Source organism: Protopterus annectens, chromosome 1.part2 (assembly GCF_019279795.1).
Source record: "Protopterus annectens isolate FY-2018-M chromosome 1.part2, PAN1.0, whole genome shotgun sequence".
In the NCBI taxonomy this organism is placed as follows: domain Eukaryota; kingdom Metazoa; phylum Chordata; order Ceratodontiformes; family Protopteridae; genus Protopterus; species Protopterus annectens.
Window position 1 is genome coordinate 809,526,610 of NC_056727.1, and position 17,868 is coordinate 809,544,477.

A 17,868-nucleotide genomic window follows, 5' to 3' on the forward strand; every position below is an offset into this window, starting at 1 on the left:
GAACATGTCCACCAGACTGCTATAGCTCTGTTCAGATTTCCTGTAGTTCAGTTGGGGATAACTGCTATAAAATGTTGCCACATCCACTAAGTGTCAGGACAAGTTTCACTGAGAAGGTCTGCCACAAGATCCTCCTCTGACTCCTCTAGTCACCTCAGCAGATAATGACATCCAGTGTGTGTCATTAGTTGTAGGGTTTCATCATGTTAACATGATAGAGTTTGTGTCTCTGCATTCTTCCTGGCAATGCCACTCTGTAGTTAAAATCACTTACCTGTCTTACATTAGTGAAGTGACCCTTCCAGACTGCCTACATCTATTTCTGTTGTACAGGAACAAGCATCATCACCTTCTGTCCAACAACATATTGCTGTTTAGCCATAGCAGATGTTTTGCTACTGTTGTGTTTGTGCTAGCTGCTACTGTGCCAAGCCAATGGACTCTCTATACCTAGCCCTGAAATTTAGGGTATATGTCACAACAAACTCTTTATAGGAATCATATTCATCCTCTCACTCATTATGAATTAAATCTGGTGCCTCCCTTTAATCTGTGACCATGTAATAATTTGAAATGTAATGAAACAATGGATTCTTGGGGTGCTTCTCGATAAGTGAAGAGGAGATGGGGCATATACTTGTGCCAGCCCTACTTGACCTGCTCTATTAATGTTGTCAACATGGTCTTAAGGGTGCACTTTAGCCTCTTGACCAGACCATTGCACTGTGGATGCTATGGAGGTATTCTTAATGCTTTACACAACAAATCGAATCGGTCATCAGGTCTGACATGAAATTGGGATGCCTCTGTCAGTATGTCCTAGGGAAAACTATACCTGCAGAAAATTTCTATCAGAGCAGTTGCCATTGTTTCTGCCTTAATAGAGGACACAGCCACCACTATATGATATCCTGTACCATAATCTACCACCATCAAGATACACCCCTTTTTTGTGGTTCTTGGGGTGCTAAGAGGCCCACACTATATATATGGCTAACCCCTTAAATGATCCTAGAGTAACAGGAAAAAGCATCAACACTTTTTGGCACTGCTCATGTATCTTGCAATATCCTTTCACATATTTGCAACACTTGGTCAACAAAAAAAAAAATGTAAGCCTTTTTCTTTTATGCTTTGTACCCATATAGTCAGAAAAAAACAGCATTATGGGCTATGACCTGAACTACATATTTACAGGCCCTTGGGACAACAACATTTTCCTCCAACTCTCCTTCAGGAGTCTGTGAGGATCAAGAGCCACCTTGGCTACCCCTCATGTTCTGTAAGGTAGTATGGGACAGCTGAGCCTGTCTGCAATCTCTCTCTTTGGGGTTCTCCCCAGTTCCCTTTCCTCTGGATAGGTACTATAACTAGTTATTCCCCTTAAGGAAGCTCAATACTTCCTGACATCTGTGACTCAGATTTAGTCTTTCTGCTATACCTAGTTCTCTTCCTGACTCACTAGTCTCTGTTGGAGGTGTGGGCACTGACTAGGCCAACCGTCTGCTGCCTTCTCACATGCTTGACTCCATACTTACCTACCTGTCTACATACAACTTCATGCACACAAGACAGTATATCAGCAAAATAATTTCCTATTAAACGTCTAGTATAATATCATCAAACACTGCCACATGCTTGTTCCTTTGCTCCCTTCTCAAGTCATGTAAATTCTGTCTGGTGGTACCTGAGTAGGTGTCACTCCCAAGGCACTAACTGGAGAGAACTGACCAAATGAGTATTGCTCCCTTTTGACAATTGTAGTTCAACAATAGTTATGTCTGATGTTGTGTCTGTTTTAGCATTAGTGTTTTTTCCTTCCACCAGGATGAGGCACTGACCCTTATCATTTGGAACAGTGGTTGCCTTCAGACAAATCACCACTACTTGGGTACCACCACTACTTGCTGCTTCACGTAATTTTGTTCCATACTTCATTGTTGTAAACATTTATACTGTACATGCACCACTTGGTCATGTTGAAAGCATTTAACCCCAAGACCTGGGTATGAACTAGAATGAGATATTTCACCTTGTGCTTGTGGAACCAAATGAGATTGCTTAGATTGCTCCTTTGGGTTCCCTTTTCTCCATTTGCAGTGATAGGTAACACCTTCTTTTGCAGTTATGACCTCCTGGTGGAGTAGAAGTCACTCTTTCTACCCATCTCCTCTTCTTTGGCAGATTCCCAGTCTGTCATCCAGATTTGCATATCCTTAAGTAAAGTACTGAGTGCTTGATCCCTTACCATCATGTCTCCCTGTATTTCAGAAGTAGTAACTTGATACACACTCACATACCTATGAAAGTATGAGCATATGTCTGCACTGAAATCACTAAGACTGGTCTCTGCCTTCCTCCTGTATTCTGTAAATGTTTTCTAATAAGTTTGAGGAGTTAATTTAAAACATTAAAAAAAATCCTTAACTTTATAATAATCCAAGTGTGTGTCAAACAATTTTGATAAAACATACATTTAATTACCTGTGAGAAGAGGGGTTAAAATCCTCACCAAATGCCCTGGTCTTTTAGTTGCTTGTTATGCACCCTTTTGAATGCCCAAATAAAACTATCAAAATAATCTCCCTCTGTACTTAGGAAACAATTTTGCACTGTCCTTGGTGTCCAGGGCTGGGATTTTACTGCTGCTACTCTCATGCCTTTTATGGAGGTTTAGAATCCCTCTCTCATGGAATTACTTCCCCCTCTCTTGTGTAATGGCCAGTTCATACTGACATTTCCTTTCCTTCTCCTCAGCAGCTTTATCCAGTTTCGTTCTCTCAGATGATTTCAAGAGCTAGTCTTTTTAGTTCGGTCTGCATTCTGAGATCAGATATACCACCAGGAACAAGTAATGAGATGAAGTGGTTTGATTTGACGCACCCTATCACCATTTTATTTACATTTATTTGTCTCCATGTTTAATGGGCTGTGGGGTAGCCATACCTCTCAACTGTCTCTGATTTGCAGAGACATCCTTGAGTTTTACTCAAAATTTTGCACAGTACCTACTAATATCCCTAAACTCATGATTCTGTGAGAAAAGGTGATTGATTACACTTAATAAAAATGACAGTCATTAGAGTTACAGAATTCTTTTACTTCTGAAATGCAGTTTAATTCATATTCTCTTATTCAGTTAAATTTTCAAGTCAATAGTATTGACATTTTAAAAGTGTTATTGGTTTCGGGTATTTGTCTCTGATTATTTATGGATTTGTTCCTGGTTCTGGAAGCAAGAAGTTGTGAACTGTAGGGGCAGTTACCATTTCATCCTTGGTCATACTGACAGGTTGAATTCTTCTTTCTTTACATTCTTTTGTCAGCTGTGACACCAACATTTTTTTCATATTTTGTCAAACTTATTTTCTTAACTATTCAATGTAAAAATGAAATAACTGCTGCTCAGTATATACCAACATACATTTGCACTGTAGCTGCAAGTGTGTGCACAGTTTGGGGGAAAACTATTTTGCTGACCACAAAAGTCTAATTACAACCACCGTAACAATGTAAGTATGACAGAGATTTCACTATCTGTGGGAAAGGCCAGCTTTGAGGATACTCAGAGGGTACATATTGGACTTGGCAGTCACTGGATTATGCCAGGAGTAGGTCAGTCATGTAGCTGGGGTTGGACAAAGGGGGCAGATATCCCAGGTGCAAAGTGTTAACAATCAAGCAACATAATTTATTTAAAACAGATGGATATTCATTTATTAGCTCAAATAAAGCAGTCATCATGATATTTAATCATATCTCATAATAGGTAAATCAGTCCTCTTACAAATAGATCTACTTCATCAAATCCTAATGACTCCTCCTGCCATTTCTTTAAGATCATCCTAGTGCTGGCTTCTGATATCTAATATTGTTTGTTTTTATTTACATTTTTAACTGAAAAAACATGCTACGTAAAAGTTATTGAACTTTTTCATCTTCACCTTTACATGGAGGGAGGGGCAACACAGCTGCATTGATATTTGACCTCTGCTAGTGCAATTAAAGTGGGATTAAATGCTGTTTTTATGCTATTTTATATTGTCATAATTGTCATATTCTGTAAATATGTCAACACACATACAAAACAAAGAGATGCTTATCTCTAATGAAAGCTCATAACTGGATGAACAGATTGCTGCAGACTTGTGTAGTGGTTTCGAAATTATCGTAACTTGTTTACAAAACTTCCCAAAAGTATTTATTTTTATCATGCCTTGTAAAATTCATTTTTAAAACTATAATCCAAAGAATACTACCACTGCAAAGTAGTTTGACCTGAACAATTTGCTATTTACATGTTTTAATAAAATCCATGGTTCTAGAGATATGAATGTTTGCTTTAACTGTGAGGATGTAATTTCATTTTATGAAAAGGCACTGAGGGTAGCCATTGAAGGGAAGGTAGACTAGAAACTTCTAGAGACTCATTGGCAGGAATAAGTTAAATGAAGTGCCTTGAACCTTATATTTGATCTCACAACATAAATATGAATGCTTCAATTACATTGTTTAATCCCAAGTTTTTTGAGTTTCTTATACCATGACTGGAATGTAACCATTCGTCAGTCAGGGTATGATTAGAGATCATGAAATTAGTATTGTTTCAATCTTTGATGTTAGCCAAGAGTGCTCTTCTCAGCACTCATAATGTGCACATGATTGCCTGCTTCTGTAGTTTATATGGAATTACATGTACTGGTAGCATTTTTAAGTATGATTGTAAATTCTTTTTTTTTGACTCTGTCAATTCCACTACCATTGGAACTGTCTGGGTATCTTTCTTCCACACTGCTATTGTTTTTGCTTGCAAATTCTGGTATTTTTGAATTTGGGTCTTTCTATACATAATACACTATAATTGCTAGGTGCGGCAATTTCAACTATCAATGTTATGTTTCTCTTTTTTTCTTGAACTACCATATCTGGTTGTCGAAACATCTGTTTTTTAAACTGTTGGCAATGGGTGATCCAATGTAATATAAATTTCATAATTCTGTGGAAAGTTTTGTGGATCATATTTATTATGCTTCTCAGCTACTTCTGTATTGTAGTGTTTGCATAATCCCCAATGCAACTATCTTGCCACATTATTTAGTCTTTCAGTGTACATAACCACATCCATGACTGTAACACATCCAGCAACAGGATGTGCAACTATTTACAGTTCTGTTTTGCACAACCTATATTTTTATGTTTTTTTCCATCTGTTCTATAGGCTTTGTAAACTAATATGTACAAAGTCCACTATCTTGGGCCGTCATAATCAGCCTTTCATCTTTTACTTTCAATTCACCTCTTCTTAATCATTTCTGTGTCAAGTATTGGTCATAATAAGGTTGTTCCAGAAGATCTATGTAATTGCAACTATGTTTACGGACTTTCTTTTTCCTTCACATCTGATTATTTTCTTTATATTTTTTTCTTTTTTTGGCACTCATTGTTGCTGTCTAATTTGTATCTACTTCTGACTTGATTTCCATTCCTGCTTTGACATCTTACACTTCTTCCCATCATGCTTTAAAACTTTCACTATGTTTAAATATGATGACATCAGCAAATATGTATGTATCCCCACAACTGCAGATCAATACATGTAGTCAGTTATGGGGAGGCCCATACCCCCTTCAGAAAGAGGGATGTATAATCTTTTTTTTTCCAAAACACCTTTATTGAATTATCACTTGTGACACAGGCAAACATACATTCATATAAAAGTAATCAAGCTATATTAACATGACAAACATTATACTTCACACATACTGCTATATATCATATAACCTAAGCAACATTACATTCCTATCTTTCTTTTTTAAATAAGATACATCTTGGTAAACCATCATTTACTACATAGGCAATCATACATTTATATAAATGAAAACAAACCACACCGACACAATCCTAGTTGCAAACATTTTACATCACAAACCATAGTAACACACTCCCAGTTACAAACATTATACATCACTTACAATCTACCCAAGCATTCTCACTTAAACATTACGTAGTTCATTTAAGTCCTGGTGCCTTTTAAACCTCATTCATCGTTGTATATATTGTTCCCACAATTCCCAGTTTTCCTATGTAGTTGGCTCCTACCCTTTAATAATGATCTCAATTTCAGTTGTTTTATCTCTGATACTATATTCACTACTTCCAGTATAGTTGGTTTAGATTTTGATTTCTATTTTCTAGTAATTGCTTTTTTGGCAGCCACCTTAATTAGACACAACAAGGCCCTACCATGTCTAGGCAATTCTGATTCTGTATCATAGCTCAGAAAAATCATCTCCTTCGTCAGACCAATGAGGGATGTATAATCTTGGTATGCACTGGTTTTTATATATCATTTGATAAGCATGAAACATTTTTCTTGTTTTCTTTCCTAAACGGTTCACTGCTTTTGTGGCCAGTCTATCACACCAAAGCTGTAAGTTAGAATAGGAAAAGCAAGTTGAATTTTAGCTTGGACTTTATTCTTGGATGTCGAAACAGTTTTCAATATTAGTTGTAGCTTTACTGAACTTTATTCTCATTTGCTCATATTTTCTTGTTGATCCTTCATCTATTCCCAAATATTTTTACACCGCCTCCTGTTCAAGTTCAAGTTCATTTATATTGTTTTATTATATTATTTGTTATAAATGTTTCTTTTGCAACATTTTTCAAGACCAAACATAATTATTTAATCATTTGTAGTTGTGCTTTCAGATCCTTGATGAACAATACATTTTTAAATCATCCTCAAAAGATAGATGAGATGTTTTTAGACAAGGTTGTCATATAGTAATTAAACTATATCTGTAGCCGAACTTAGAAAGTAAACAGCTTAATAGATTAAGGATAAGACAAAATAGCAGTGGTTTGAAAGAATCATCCTGGAGTATTTTGTCATGACTTAGCTGCAAAGTAGTTTGACCCTTTCATAGTCACCATGATGTAAATGAGCAACATAGGGTGTATCTTATACATTTGTAAACATTCTATTATCCATGAATATGGGATGCTGTCCATAACTCTCAACCTGTTAGTGTAAAATATCTGGATAAAGGCAAAAATAACAGGGGGCAAAAGCTCCAAAGTAGGGACATATTTTAAATATTGCTCTTATAAACTTCAAAAGTTGATGGAATAATATGTTTTGTGTTAGCATGCATTTTCTGAAGGATGCAAAGTCTGAAACTCAAATGTCTGTCATTATTTAATGACTTCAATCCTCAATGATTTGCCAGAAAACCACACATTTTATGAGAAAGAGACCAAAATATTTGTTAAAAATCTGGATATTCTGCAAAACTCTGCACAGTTGAGATGTTTGTTGTGGTGAATTGCTTTTTTGTCATCTTTCCATGCCATACTTAGATTCTTCCCCTTTTTACAACTCTCTATTATGGTATTGTTTAACAGCAAGTGATGCTTTGTTCAAAATGACTTTCTTTTTTTTACCTTTTTGTTTTAGTGCAATAATTGATTTTTTTCTAAATGATTATACATTCTGTCTGCATCAGTTCCATTGTATCATTTGTGTTTGTGTTTATACGGGACACTACCAAACACTTGAGGGGAAACTAATAAGGAGACCCTGAGAATTTAAGGATAAAGTATTTAGACAGATATTCTGAAGTTAGAAACAAATTAAGCAGTTCTTACTAAAAACAAAGACTTACCTTGTCAAGAATGATGAAAAGGGGAGTGTCACCTAAATGGCTACTACCTGACTGCTACTTGTGTTGGTCTAACCACAGCTTCACTCTGCTGAAATGCAATGCTCCTTTGCTTCTTCTCTCACAAGAAGCAAAAAAAATTAGCAACAATCCCAAGATGAGAAGCAGGCCGCAGCCTGTTTGGTGATCCACAATCTTGTCCCAGATGATGGAAGAGTCTATAGGCTTGTTGCAGCCTTTTTCTGGTAGATGCCTTGAATTACAAACAGACCATTCAGGAACGTCAAGTACAGACACTCATTCCCAACCAGAAACAGCCAGAAATCAATGCAATCTGCTCCTTCTGTCACTAGGATCAGAATATAAGCACAGATTGCAAGCTGTCACCTATGAAGCAGTTATTAGGCTTTCTGGTGATCATCAGTCTCCAGGAAATAAGATCCATGTGCTCCTTCTCTCACAAGGAGAAAACAGAAGCACTAATCCCAAGATGACTACTGAGGCAGAATGTGAGCTCTCCAATAATTGGTGGTCTTGCAATAGATATTGCAGATTTTAAAGATAAGAAAGGAAAAGATGGTTAATATCCTAAGCACTGCAGTGTGTACTAAGCAGTTAGATATAAAGGACAGGGTAAGTAAGCTGTCTAAGTGGAGAGCCACTAATATTAAAAGAGCAAGTTAGATTGAAAGGGTGTGGGCACCTTTTATTCTGGTTCTATGGAATACAGTGGGAAAAATGAAGTCAGGGAAAGCAGCAAGCTTAGATGAGGTCACAGCAGACATGACAAAGTTGCTAGGTGAGAAATGGCTTCTGAGGGTTACAACAGCAGTGTGGAGAGAGATTCTCCATATCTGTAAGTCTAACTCCTCACGCATTACCATATCAAAAGGCCTAAATCTAATATGTGGCATTAACAAAACCCGCTGGAGACACAGGTTTGTCTCCAAGAGGCTGCCCCGTCTCTGGAATAGACTCCCCATACATGTCAAACAAAGTATGTCACTGACCCTGTTCAAGTGCAACCTTGATTACTGGATGGGAAACCACAAATTTGTCCCAGGGGTTCCACCTGTGCCCCTCATTGACATGGGTGACAGGTGTTGATTGAGGTTTCTTTTTTGGGGGTAAACTCTTGGCTAAGCTTGTAAGGGCCCAGGGGCCATTAGCCTATCAATCTCCTATGATCCTATATTGTCGGAAGCCATGTTATTGGTCTATAGTTCCTACGATGGCTTGCAGGTCTTAAGGAGGAGTATCATTTTTTTTTTCTGATAACCAAAAATGTGTCTGTTCAGGATGTGCATATAACTAATTCTTACTTAAGGCTAAATCTTTTGTGTAAAGATATTAATATTTTTAGTCAGAAGTTAGGTACTGCATCTGGGCCCCTGGTTGTACACTCGAGTTTTTCTTATTTTTTTCTCAGTTTCTGTAGCTGTGACTTCATCCAGTTTCATATCATCTGCCTTATTGTTTCCTTTAATTCTTGTGTCCATTCAGCACTTTGTTATATTCAACAGGATCTTTAAATACCTCTCCAAAATGTACCCATTTCTTCTTTTTTATGGTGTTTCTATTAATTTTGCTTTATTTTTCAGTTCTCTATAAAACCTATAGATCATCACTGAATTGCTTATGTTGTACTTTTCCTTTATATTTATCTGTATACCCTCTATTTTTTTCTGCTTGTGATGATATTATTAGTTTATTATTAGAAGTAGTGTATAATAAATCATCTTGTTCATTATTGTATGCTGATTTTTATTACAGCTATATTTCTAGGGATTTGTGATGACATCTTCCTGTTTCTGTATCATACAAACAGGGATACTTGTCGTAGCTGTTTTGCAGTTTTTTCTATTCAGTGTTTCCATGGTCGCATTCTGCTTGTTCCCCTTCTTCCCATTGTTACGCTACACTTTTGTGGTAACACTTTATCTATTAGTTTAGCTGCACAATAGTATAGCATATTTATTTCTGTTATATCACATGAATTTTTCTTAAAACACATGAATACAGTAATCAGGACTATTACTAGTCTTCTAATATTTACTTACTTTATGAAATTGCTTTCTGTAATCTGTTTCTTTCATCTATCTTAATATGTTTGTCCATCACAATTAAGCAGGTCTTCCCTTAGGTAATTATTTTTCTGGAAGGAGAGCATCCTCTTTGCTCTCTCTTTCCTCTGAGCCTTCTAAAGAAGGTTCCAGAACATCATCCTGTGGCATATAATATTCTAATTCATCTTGCTTCATTGCTCTTCCTCCATATTGGGACTCAATGGCTCATCATACCTCAACATTACCTGTGACAGGGTTGTCACTATTTCCTGTCCCTTTCTTTCCTTTACAACTTCAAATGGACTTTCAAAGGCTAATGAAGTTTGCAGATGACTGCAAACTAGGAGCCATAGTCGAGTCCCCAAATGATGTGGACATCCTACAGAAGGGCCTCACTGAGACAGATGCCTGGTGTCAGAGCCATGGCCTCAAGCTTAATGCCAAAAAGTGCATTGTCATCCCCTTTGGTAAAAACTCTGCACCCATGAATTACCACATAAGAAGCAGTCTGCTTAACACTGAATGTGTGATAAAAGACCTTAGGACCCAGGTGGACAGTAGTCTCTCCTTTGATAATCACATCGCCACAGTAGTCAGGAAGTCCTTCTACGTGGCACACCTCATCACAAAAGGGTTCTTATCCAGGAAAAAAGAGGTCATCGTTCCCCTCTACTCATCACTCATTAGACCCATTATAGAGTACAACACCCCTTTTGGAATGTACCTCACAAGACATCTGCAGCAGCTGGAAAGGCCACAGAAGTACATCACAAAGAGGATTACTGGCCTCAAACAGATGCCGTACCCTGACCATCTCAAAAAACTCCAGATTTACTTCATAGCATATCACCTACTCTGAGGTGATCTCTGCCTAACATATAAGCTATGTCAAACCCAGAGCTGTTGGACATGCTACACGTAAAGAAATCCCAATCCCTCCGAGCTAAACTCTCTAGGGATCTAAACCTTGTTCCCACAATAAACAGGACATGCTGGAGGGATTTTCCTTTCCCAGAGACTCCCCATACTCTGGAACAAGCTACCCATCTACATCAAGCAAAGTTCCTCATTAGCACTCTTCAAGAAAAGTCTTGATGAGTGGATGGGAAATAGGAAATACACCCCGGGGATCACTTCTGTGGCTTTGCTCGATGGTGGCACAGGAAAATAACTTTCCTGGGTGGTGTAAGCCATTGAACCTTGTTGGCTAGGCTTACTTAGGCCCTTGGGCTGATAGCCTAGTACCTACCTATGAATCTATGAATCTATAAGGGTTTCCTACAGAAGGTTCCAGAACATCACCATATGGCAAATTTTCTTAAGATTCCTCCCACTCCACCCGATGCTCCTTAATCTGGGAACTTACTATTACATCATATTATGAAACAACCTGTGTTGGAGTCTTCACAATAAAACATTCACTTCACAGACAGTCCCTCATTTGAATTTCTGTTTGCTTAACTTCTGCATCACTAATTCTCTTTTCCACATTCCCCCTTTGTGATCTTATTTTCCATATGTTGGTGTCCTTGCCTGTATTTCTCTGTAAACATCTTTGAAGCTGCATTTTTTCTACTGATTAGTTTGGCTTTTTCTTTTGCATATACATGGCATCATATCAGATCTCGTTTTCTTTTCCTTGTCCGTGTTCCTTTTTAAACCTTTCAAAAACCTCTGCTTTTTGTTCTTTACACTTCCTCTGTCACTTCTTTTTTCAGGCAGTTCACTCTTTCTTTGTATAATGTTTGATGTTATATGTTTTATGTCTTATACCATATAAACATTTAAATGTCACTATAAATAAAAATGATCGATTAAAACCAGGAAATTCTTAAAACTGCAAATCCACACAAATAAATGAACAGCAACCACACTAGTATTTATTAAGCACTTTTCGTTCAATTGTTAACCAGAACTTCAGATAAAAACATTCAACAAGTTTTCCATCTTAAACAGTTTCTTACAGAACCATGTAATTTAATCTGAATCAATTACCTACTTCTTCCCTCCTAATAAAACAGCCACGTTAACCCTTTATACGTTAACTAAAGACATACAAGTGAACTGGCAAAAAGGTCACTAAATAAATCTACAAAGCACCCTTATTGCCAGCACATAAAGTGCTAACATAGTTCTTTATCTTGTTAGAATCTTTAAGTTTTAGCAAACTTAAAATAGAACAAATGTCATTAAGACCTGGATGGAAACAAGCATTCAGTCAGATCTGCCATGTTAATTCAAGTGTCTCTAAAAGTAAGGAACAAGGACCCCCTCTATTATCGGGGATTATTTGGTCAATAACTCTAAATTTAAAAGTATGACTATGGCAAACTGATGTGTGTCTAGCTAGGGCATTCTGTGACCATTTTGACAATTCACTTGTAAGTCTTTAGTTAACGTACAAAGGGTTAACTTGGGTGTTTTATTATGAGGGAAGAAGTAGGTAATTGGTTCAGAGTAAATCACATGGTTCAGTAAGAAACTGTTTTAAATGGAAAACTTCCAGTCACTCAACAGTTAGTACACTATCCATTGGTGTAGAAGGCTGTGGGTTCTATTAAAATGCCAGATACTTGGATTAATTTTGAAATACTGATACTGCAATGTAGCATAAGGAGGGTGTTGTACTCCTAGGTATACCATCCTTTGGATGAGGATGTTAAACTGAAGTTCCATCTGTCTGAGCTGGTGAAAGCACAGATGGGTTTAGAAGATCCCATGGCACTTATCAAAAATAGTAGGAGAAGTTCTCCAGTGTCCTGGCTAAACTCCCTTTCCCAGCATGAATATCAGCTCGGGTCTTCATTGAAAAGAGGCCACTGGCCTACTGGGACTAACCTGGTCAACAAAAAGTACGTAGGAATAAATACTTTAATTGTGGTTCCCACCATATTTCATTTATTTCATTATTAACTCTATTCTGACTATTCTAATGCTTCAGAATAATTAAATGGTTATGACTATTATATCTCAATGGGCATGCGACTGTAAAGTGATCCTTGAGGGTTTTTTCCAGAATCCAGATTAAAGCCTTTTTATGTGAGTTAAGCTAGACATAGGGAAATAATTTTTAACTTCCATTTAAGTAAAATGAATGGCAATAATGTGAGTCACAGACATCTTGCACAGCTTCTGGAACCTGTTTTCATCTTCACTTTGATTGAATTACTCATTATGTTCTCATTGAAGCTCTTACCTCTTTATCAGTAGCTATACATTCTCAGAAAATGAACTAGATGAACTGCATATAAGTTTTCAATTTTTTGACCAAGTGCTGACAGACCCTCTCCCACATTCTTCTTGAGGTGTCAACACAATCAATCCAGGAGCTGTTAACTGACCAGTCTTGCTTCTAATTCAAAGAGCTATTAACAAACGTTTAAACTACTTTGCTATTCACAAGTATCTGTAGTGAGAAGATATGTGTTTTATCTTGAACATTGCAAAATGAGATGACTGTTCAAAAATATTTTCCCTACAATTATACCTCTCAACTGTCCAGATTTTGCAGAATATCCATTTTTTTTGCCTCAAAATTTGGTTTGTTACTTGTAAAATTTTAGTTTTTTTTGGCTAATCATTGAGGATTAAAATAACTAAATAAGGGCAGACATTTGGGTTTTGGACTTCATATCATTCCGAAAATGCATGCTAATGCAAAACCTGTTATTCTAGCAACCTTCTAAGTAAATAAAATATGAATATTTAAAATTCATCCCTATTTTTGTTTCTTTGTCCTCCCATTATTTGTGGCTTTGTCCAGATTTTTTGCACTAAAAGGTTAAGAGATATACTTACAATGCAGCACAGAACAAAGTAAGTCTGACTTTCTGTTCTCAATTTGGGTTAATGATATTTTATGCCTTTCTATTGAGACACAAATGTTTGCACATGACATTTTCCACCTGTTTTGTTGTTAGCTACACCATTAACTTGATATACTGTAGCATACTAATACTTTATCCAAACCATTACCATCAAACATGACAGAATTACTAGTTTTTCTGTGCTGTGAACATTGAGAGAATTGACATGAAAACGATTCTCAGACAAGTACAATATGTGCTTCTGATGTTATTGCCTTCCTACATTATCGTAAACCAGCAGTTAATTTAACAAACTGTGACAAGAGATTGCTATTTTGTACTGGTGTTTTTTGACTGTTTATTTTATATAGCAGGCACATTTTAAATTATGCTTCTATATATTTCATGCACCTGGTCTTAATTGGGCTGTTGCAATGAAACAGTTTTTACTTAACAGAACAAATGTATATTTCATAGAAAAGCCTCTACATGCCATGCAATTAACATTAAAGAATGATTTTGTAAGACTTACTGATCCTTATCCAGCACACAGAAAGAGTCCAAGAAAGGGAAACTGGCAGCTATGCTCTCAAAGTCTTCTTGTGATATGTAGCCGTCATGATCATGATCATAGTTTCTGAAAACAGACTGAGAAAAATATCATAGTTAATATAGTCACATAGAGATGGCAGGAAACATACAGCTAATGCAAGGTGATGAAATACATTCATTAGTATTGCTAAAAAATAAACTAGCATGTATTGTTCAGGAGAAATTCAGGCAGTCGTGGCTTTCCAGTCCCCATGATGAATCAGTGGATATCCTTGTAATATCTTGATGGGTTTCAAAATATTCCAGAAACAACGCAGACACTGTAGATAGGTTACCAGCTGCATGAGGTGTTTACGCAGACTTTTTCCAGAAAGTATACCATGTGGCATGTTACTTCCTGTAAATAGGCATTAGTACATTCCATATACAAAGTGGCACATTATAATAATGGTAAACTGGGTGGCTGTCCGAGACCCATAGCTACAGGGGAGCCTATGCCCATCTAAAAGTGTTTATGGTCTATAGTTTCAGGTGCCACTGCTACATTTACTGGGGACTACAGGATTAGCTGTGACAAGGTTTAAGTCTAAACAATGAAACTCTTTCTATCTTATAACTTGGAAATACCTCTGAAGTTCTTCAGTTTACTCCTTTCAGGAGTCTTTAGCTATGTACTGGCTTTTGTACACATACACATGCCATGGAATTCTGAGAAGTGATAACCACTAAAACTGCTGATCGATAAAGCTATCACACCTACCAAAACCTCACTTCAGATTAAGACATCTGGCAAATGAGTCAAATTGAGAATCCCATGGATGTTAAAAAAAAAAAAAAAAAAAAAAAACCTCGTTGAACAGGTGCTAGTGGTCAGCATCTAAAAGGCCATTGAAAATTGTTTATGGTAGTCATCCAGTGATTGTACAATGACTGCCAGTAATTCTGCAATCAGTTCCCTTACTATAATTATAGAATCTGGAGCATATTTTAAGTCTTTCTTTATAAACATACAAAGTTGCTAGAATAACATGGTTTAAAATAGCATACATTTTCTGAAGGTTATGTTGTCTGAAACTCAAATGTCTTAATTACTTAGTGGCTGCAATCCTCAATGATTACCCAGAAATATTACGAGGGATAGATCAAATCTATGAGGTAAAAATCTGGACATTTTGTAAAATTCTGGATAGTTAAGATGTATGACTGCATCTCTTCTGTTTAACACCCATAGTTCCTTGTGTCGACTGGCAGTTAGCACAGAGGACTAAAGTTGTCAGTTGTTGATGATTTGCTTCCTGTTTCCAGAGTAGAACATTTGATTCCTTCTACCTTCATTTGCCTGCTGTGTGACTCTGAGCAAGCCTCTTAATCAGACAGTGCTTCAGGATTGCCTCTGAAAAGGGACACATACTTCTTAGTTCAAGAATTCTTGACAAAGCCAAAAATAATATTGGGGGAGACAGAGGCCCAAAATCAGGGACATATTTTAAATATTGCGGATACAATAACAGGTTTTGTCCCAGCATGCATTTTCTGAAGGATATAAGTTCATAGGTATTTACTTCTCTCTCCTGATCCATGAGGAACTTTAGAAGTTTTTCCATACATTCCCATGCATATTTTAGCTCTTAAATTTTAAGGGTGAACAGCCCAGAGGTGAACAGAAAATGTACGTATTACCCATCCATTCATCCAGATTACATTTGAATACTGTAAGAGAAGTACTTTGCTTTATGTGGAAAGGAAGACAATTCCAAAGAAGTGGTATTCTCTGTGATGCATATTTATCCCTCTAGCATGTTCAATTTATGTTGCAAAAGAGATTTAGATCTCTTGAGAGGATGATTATGCCCCCACTGGACTTGTGAATGTGCAATAGGTCTGACAGGATATGATCTGTTGAGGCACTATATGAAAGGCATGCACCACCTCTATGACAATGAGAGGAGGGACAAGACTTTGAGCTGGTCTGCATAGTTTTTGTGATTTAGGCCCTTGATTTTCTTAGTAAAGAAGCATTGCTGACATACAAGTCAAATGTATGGACAGCTCATACTGAAGGGGGAATTATATTCATTCATTGGCCTTAATCTGAGGTGCAGTGACCCATATATACAGGCTGAGAGTTTGTGAGTAGAGGGTGGTGCAGGACCCCACAAAAAAAGGGTCTATATTATAAGCACAAAACCACAGTTACACGAATACGAAAACGTTGACACATAGTGAGCGAACCACGAAAACGCCGAACGTCCTGAACTGCGAAATTCAAAATGTCAAATCAGCCTAGTTGGCCAACCCCACCACCTGCTACATACTACCATCCCACACAAAGTAAATAATCCTCATACATACACTTGACAAAACCCTACTTCTAACCCTAAACTACAGCTTACAAATATTACTATGTATGCACTTACCTTAACCCGCACCCTAACCATAAGTCCATAACTATTGCACACTTACCTTAAGGAGCTACCGGAGAAGGGCCAACTATGCCGATTCGACATTTTGAATTTCTAAGTTCGGGACGTTCGGCGTTTTCGTGATTCACTCAATATGTGTCGACATTTTTGTATTCGAGTAACTGCAGTTTCGTGCTTATAATATACACCCCCCAAAAAAAACTAAAAATGACTTTTAAAACTGCAATTACTTGAAGTTTTATTTCTTGCATATTTGACAACTGCCCATTAAAAATACTATTCACTTATTATAAATGGTGGTGGTTTATATCTAATAATGTTGTTGTTCTTCTTCTTTCAGCTTTTCCCGGTTAGGGGTCGCCACAGCGGAACTCCAGTCTGTTAACGATTGGCAGTAGATTTTTACGGTGCCAAGGTGCCAGCTCGACGCCCAACCTTCAACGAAGGCACGCCCATTTATGCATGTCTTTCGAACGCCACTTGACCGCGGGGAGGACATGCAGGTTTACATCTAATAATAATGACAATAATTAAATTTATATAATTATTTTGCTTCTGAAAATGTATCTTATTTCACATTCTCTTATTCTGTCAATTTTTCGTGTTAATAGTGCAAATCTTTTAAAATGTGCCATTGTTTTTTTTTTTAATTTGTCCCAGTTCTGGAGGTCAGAGATTGAGAGCTATGGGGGTAGGGTTATTTCACATTCTCCTATTTGTCCCTCATTCTGGAGGTAAGAGGTTGAGTGCTACGGGGGTGGAGTTATTTCACATTCTCTTATTTGTTCCTGATTCTGGGGGTAAGAGGTTGAGAGCTATGGGGTTAGGGCTGTTAATTCACTTTCTCTTATTCTGTCAAACTTATCAAGGCCTTACTATGTCTAGGCAATTCAGATCCTGTATCCCAGCTCAAAAAAAACATTCCTTAGTTACATTAATTTGCTCACCCAGTATTCCTGACTGAGTACTCTGTAGGGAATTTTTAAAGTCTGCTAATTCATGACAGTCACAAAACATGTTCCCAGAGGTTTACTACAAAATGTTAAATGGCAGTTAGGTGAAATTGGGATAGTCGAATGCATGTTTCCCAGGTTCTGGACATCTAATTAGCATTCTATTTGAATAACAAATAGCACATAACTCTTTCTACTTCCAGTAGGAATGTGGGATACTACACAGGCATCATCTTCTTTCGGCTGTTGCCGTTAGGGGTCGCCACAGCAGAGCACCTGTTTCCATTTCTTCCTGTCCTCTGCATCTTGCTATGTCACACCAACCACCTGCATGTCCTCTCTCATCACATCCATAAACCTTATCTTAGGCCTTCCTCTTTTCCTGTTACCTGGTAGCTTCATCC

General features: G+C 37.2%; 1 protein-coding gene across 2 annotated transcripts in view; it reads right to left on the bottom strand.

Moving 5' to 3' along the window:
- The window catches only part of RASGRP3 (RAS guanyl releasing protein 3), a 1,166,392-nt gene that overhangs the window by 190,315 nt on the left and 958,209 nt on the right, over positions 1–17,868 (bottom strand). For both annotated transcript variants that reach the window (XM_044058961.1, XM_044058951.1), the window contains one exon: positions 14,069–14,184. In XM_044058961.1, coding sequence (XP_043914896.1) covers positions 14,069–14,184 — 116 coding nt within the window. The remainder of the gene's footprint in view (positions 1–14,068; positions 14,185–17,868) is intronic.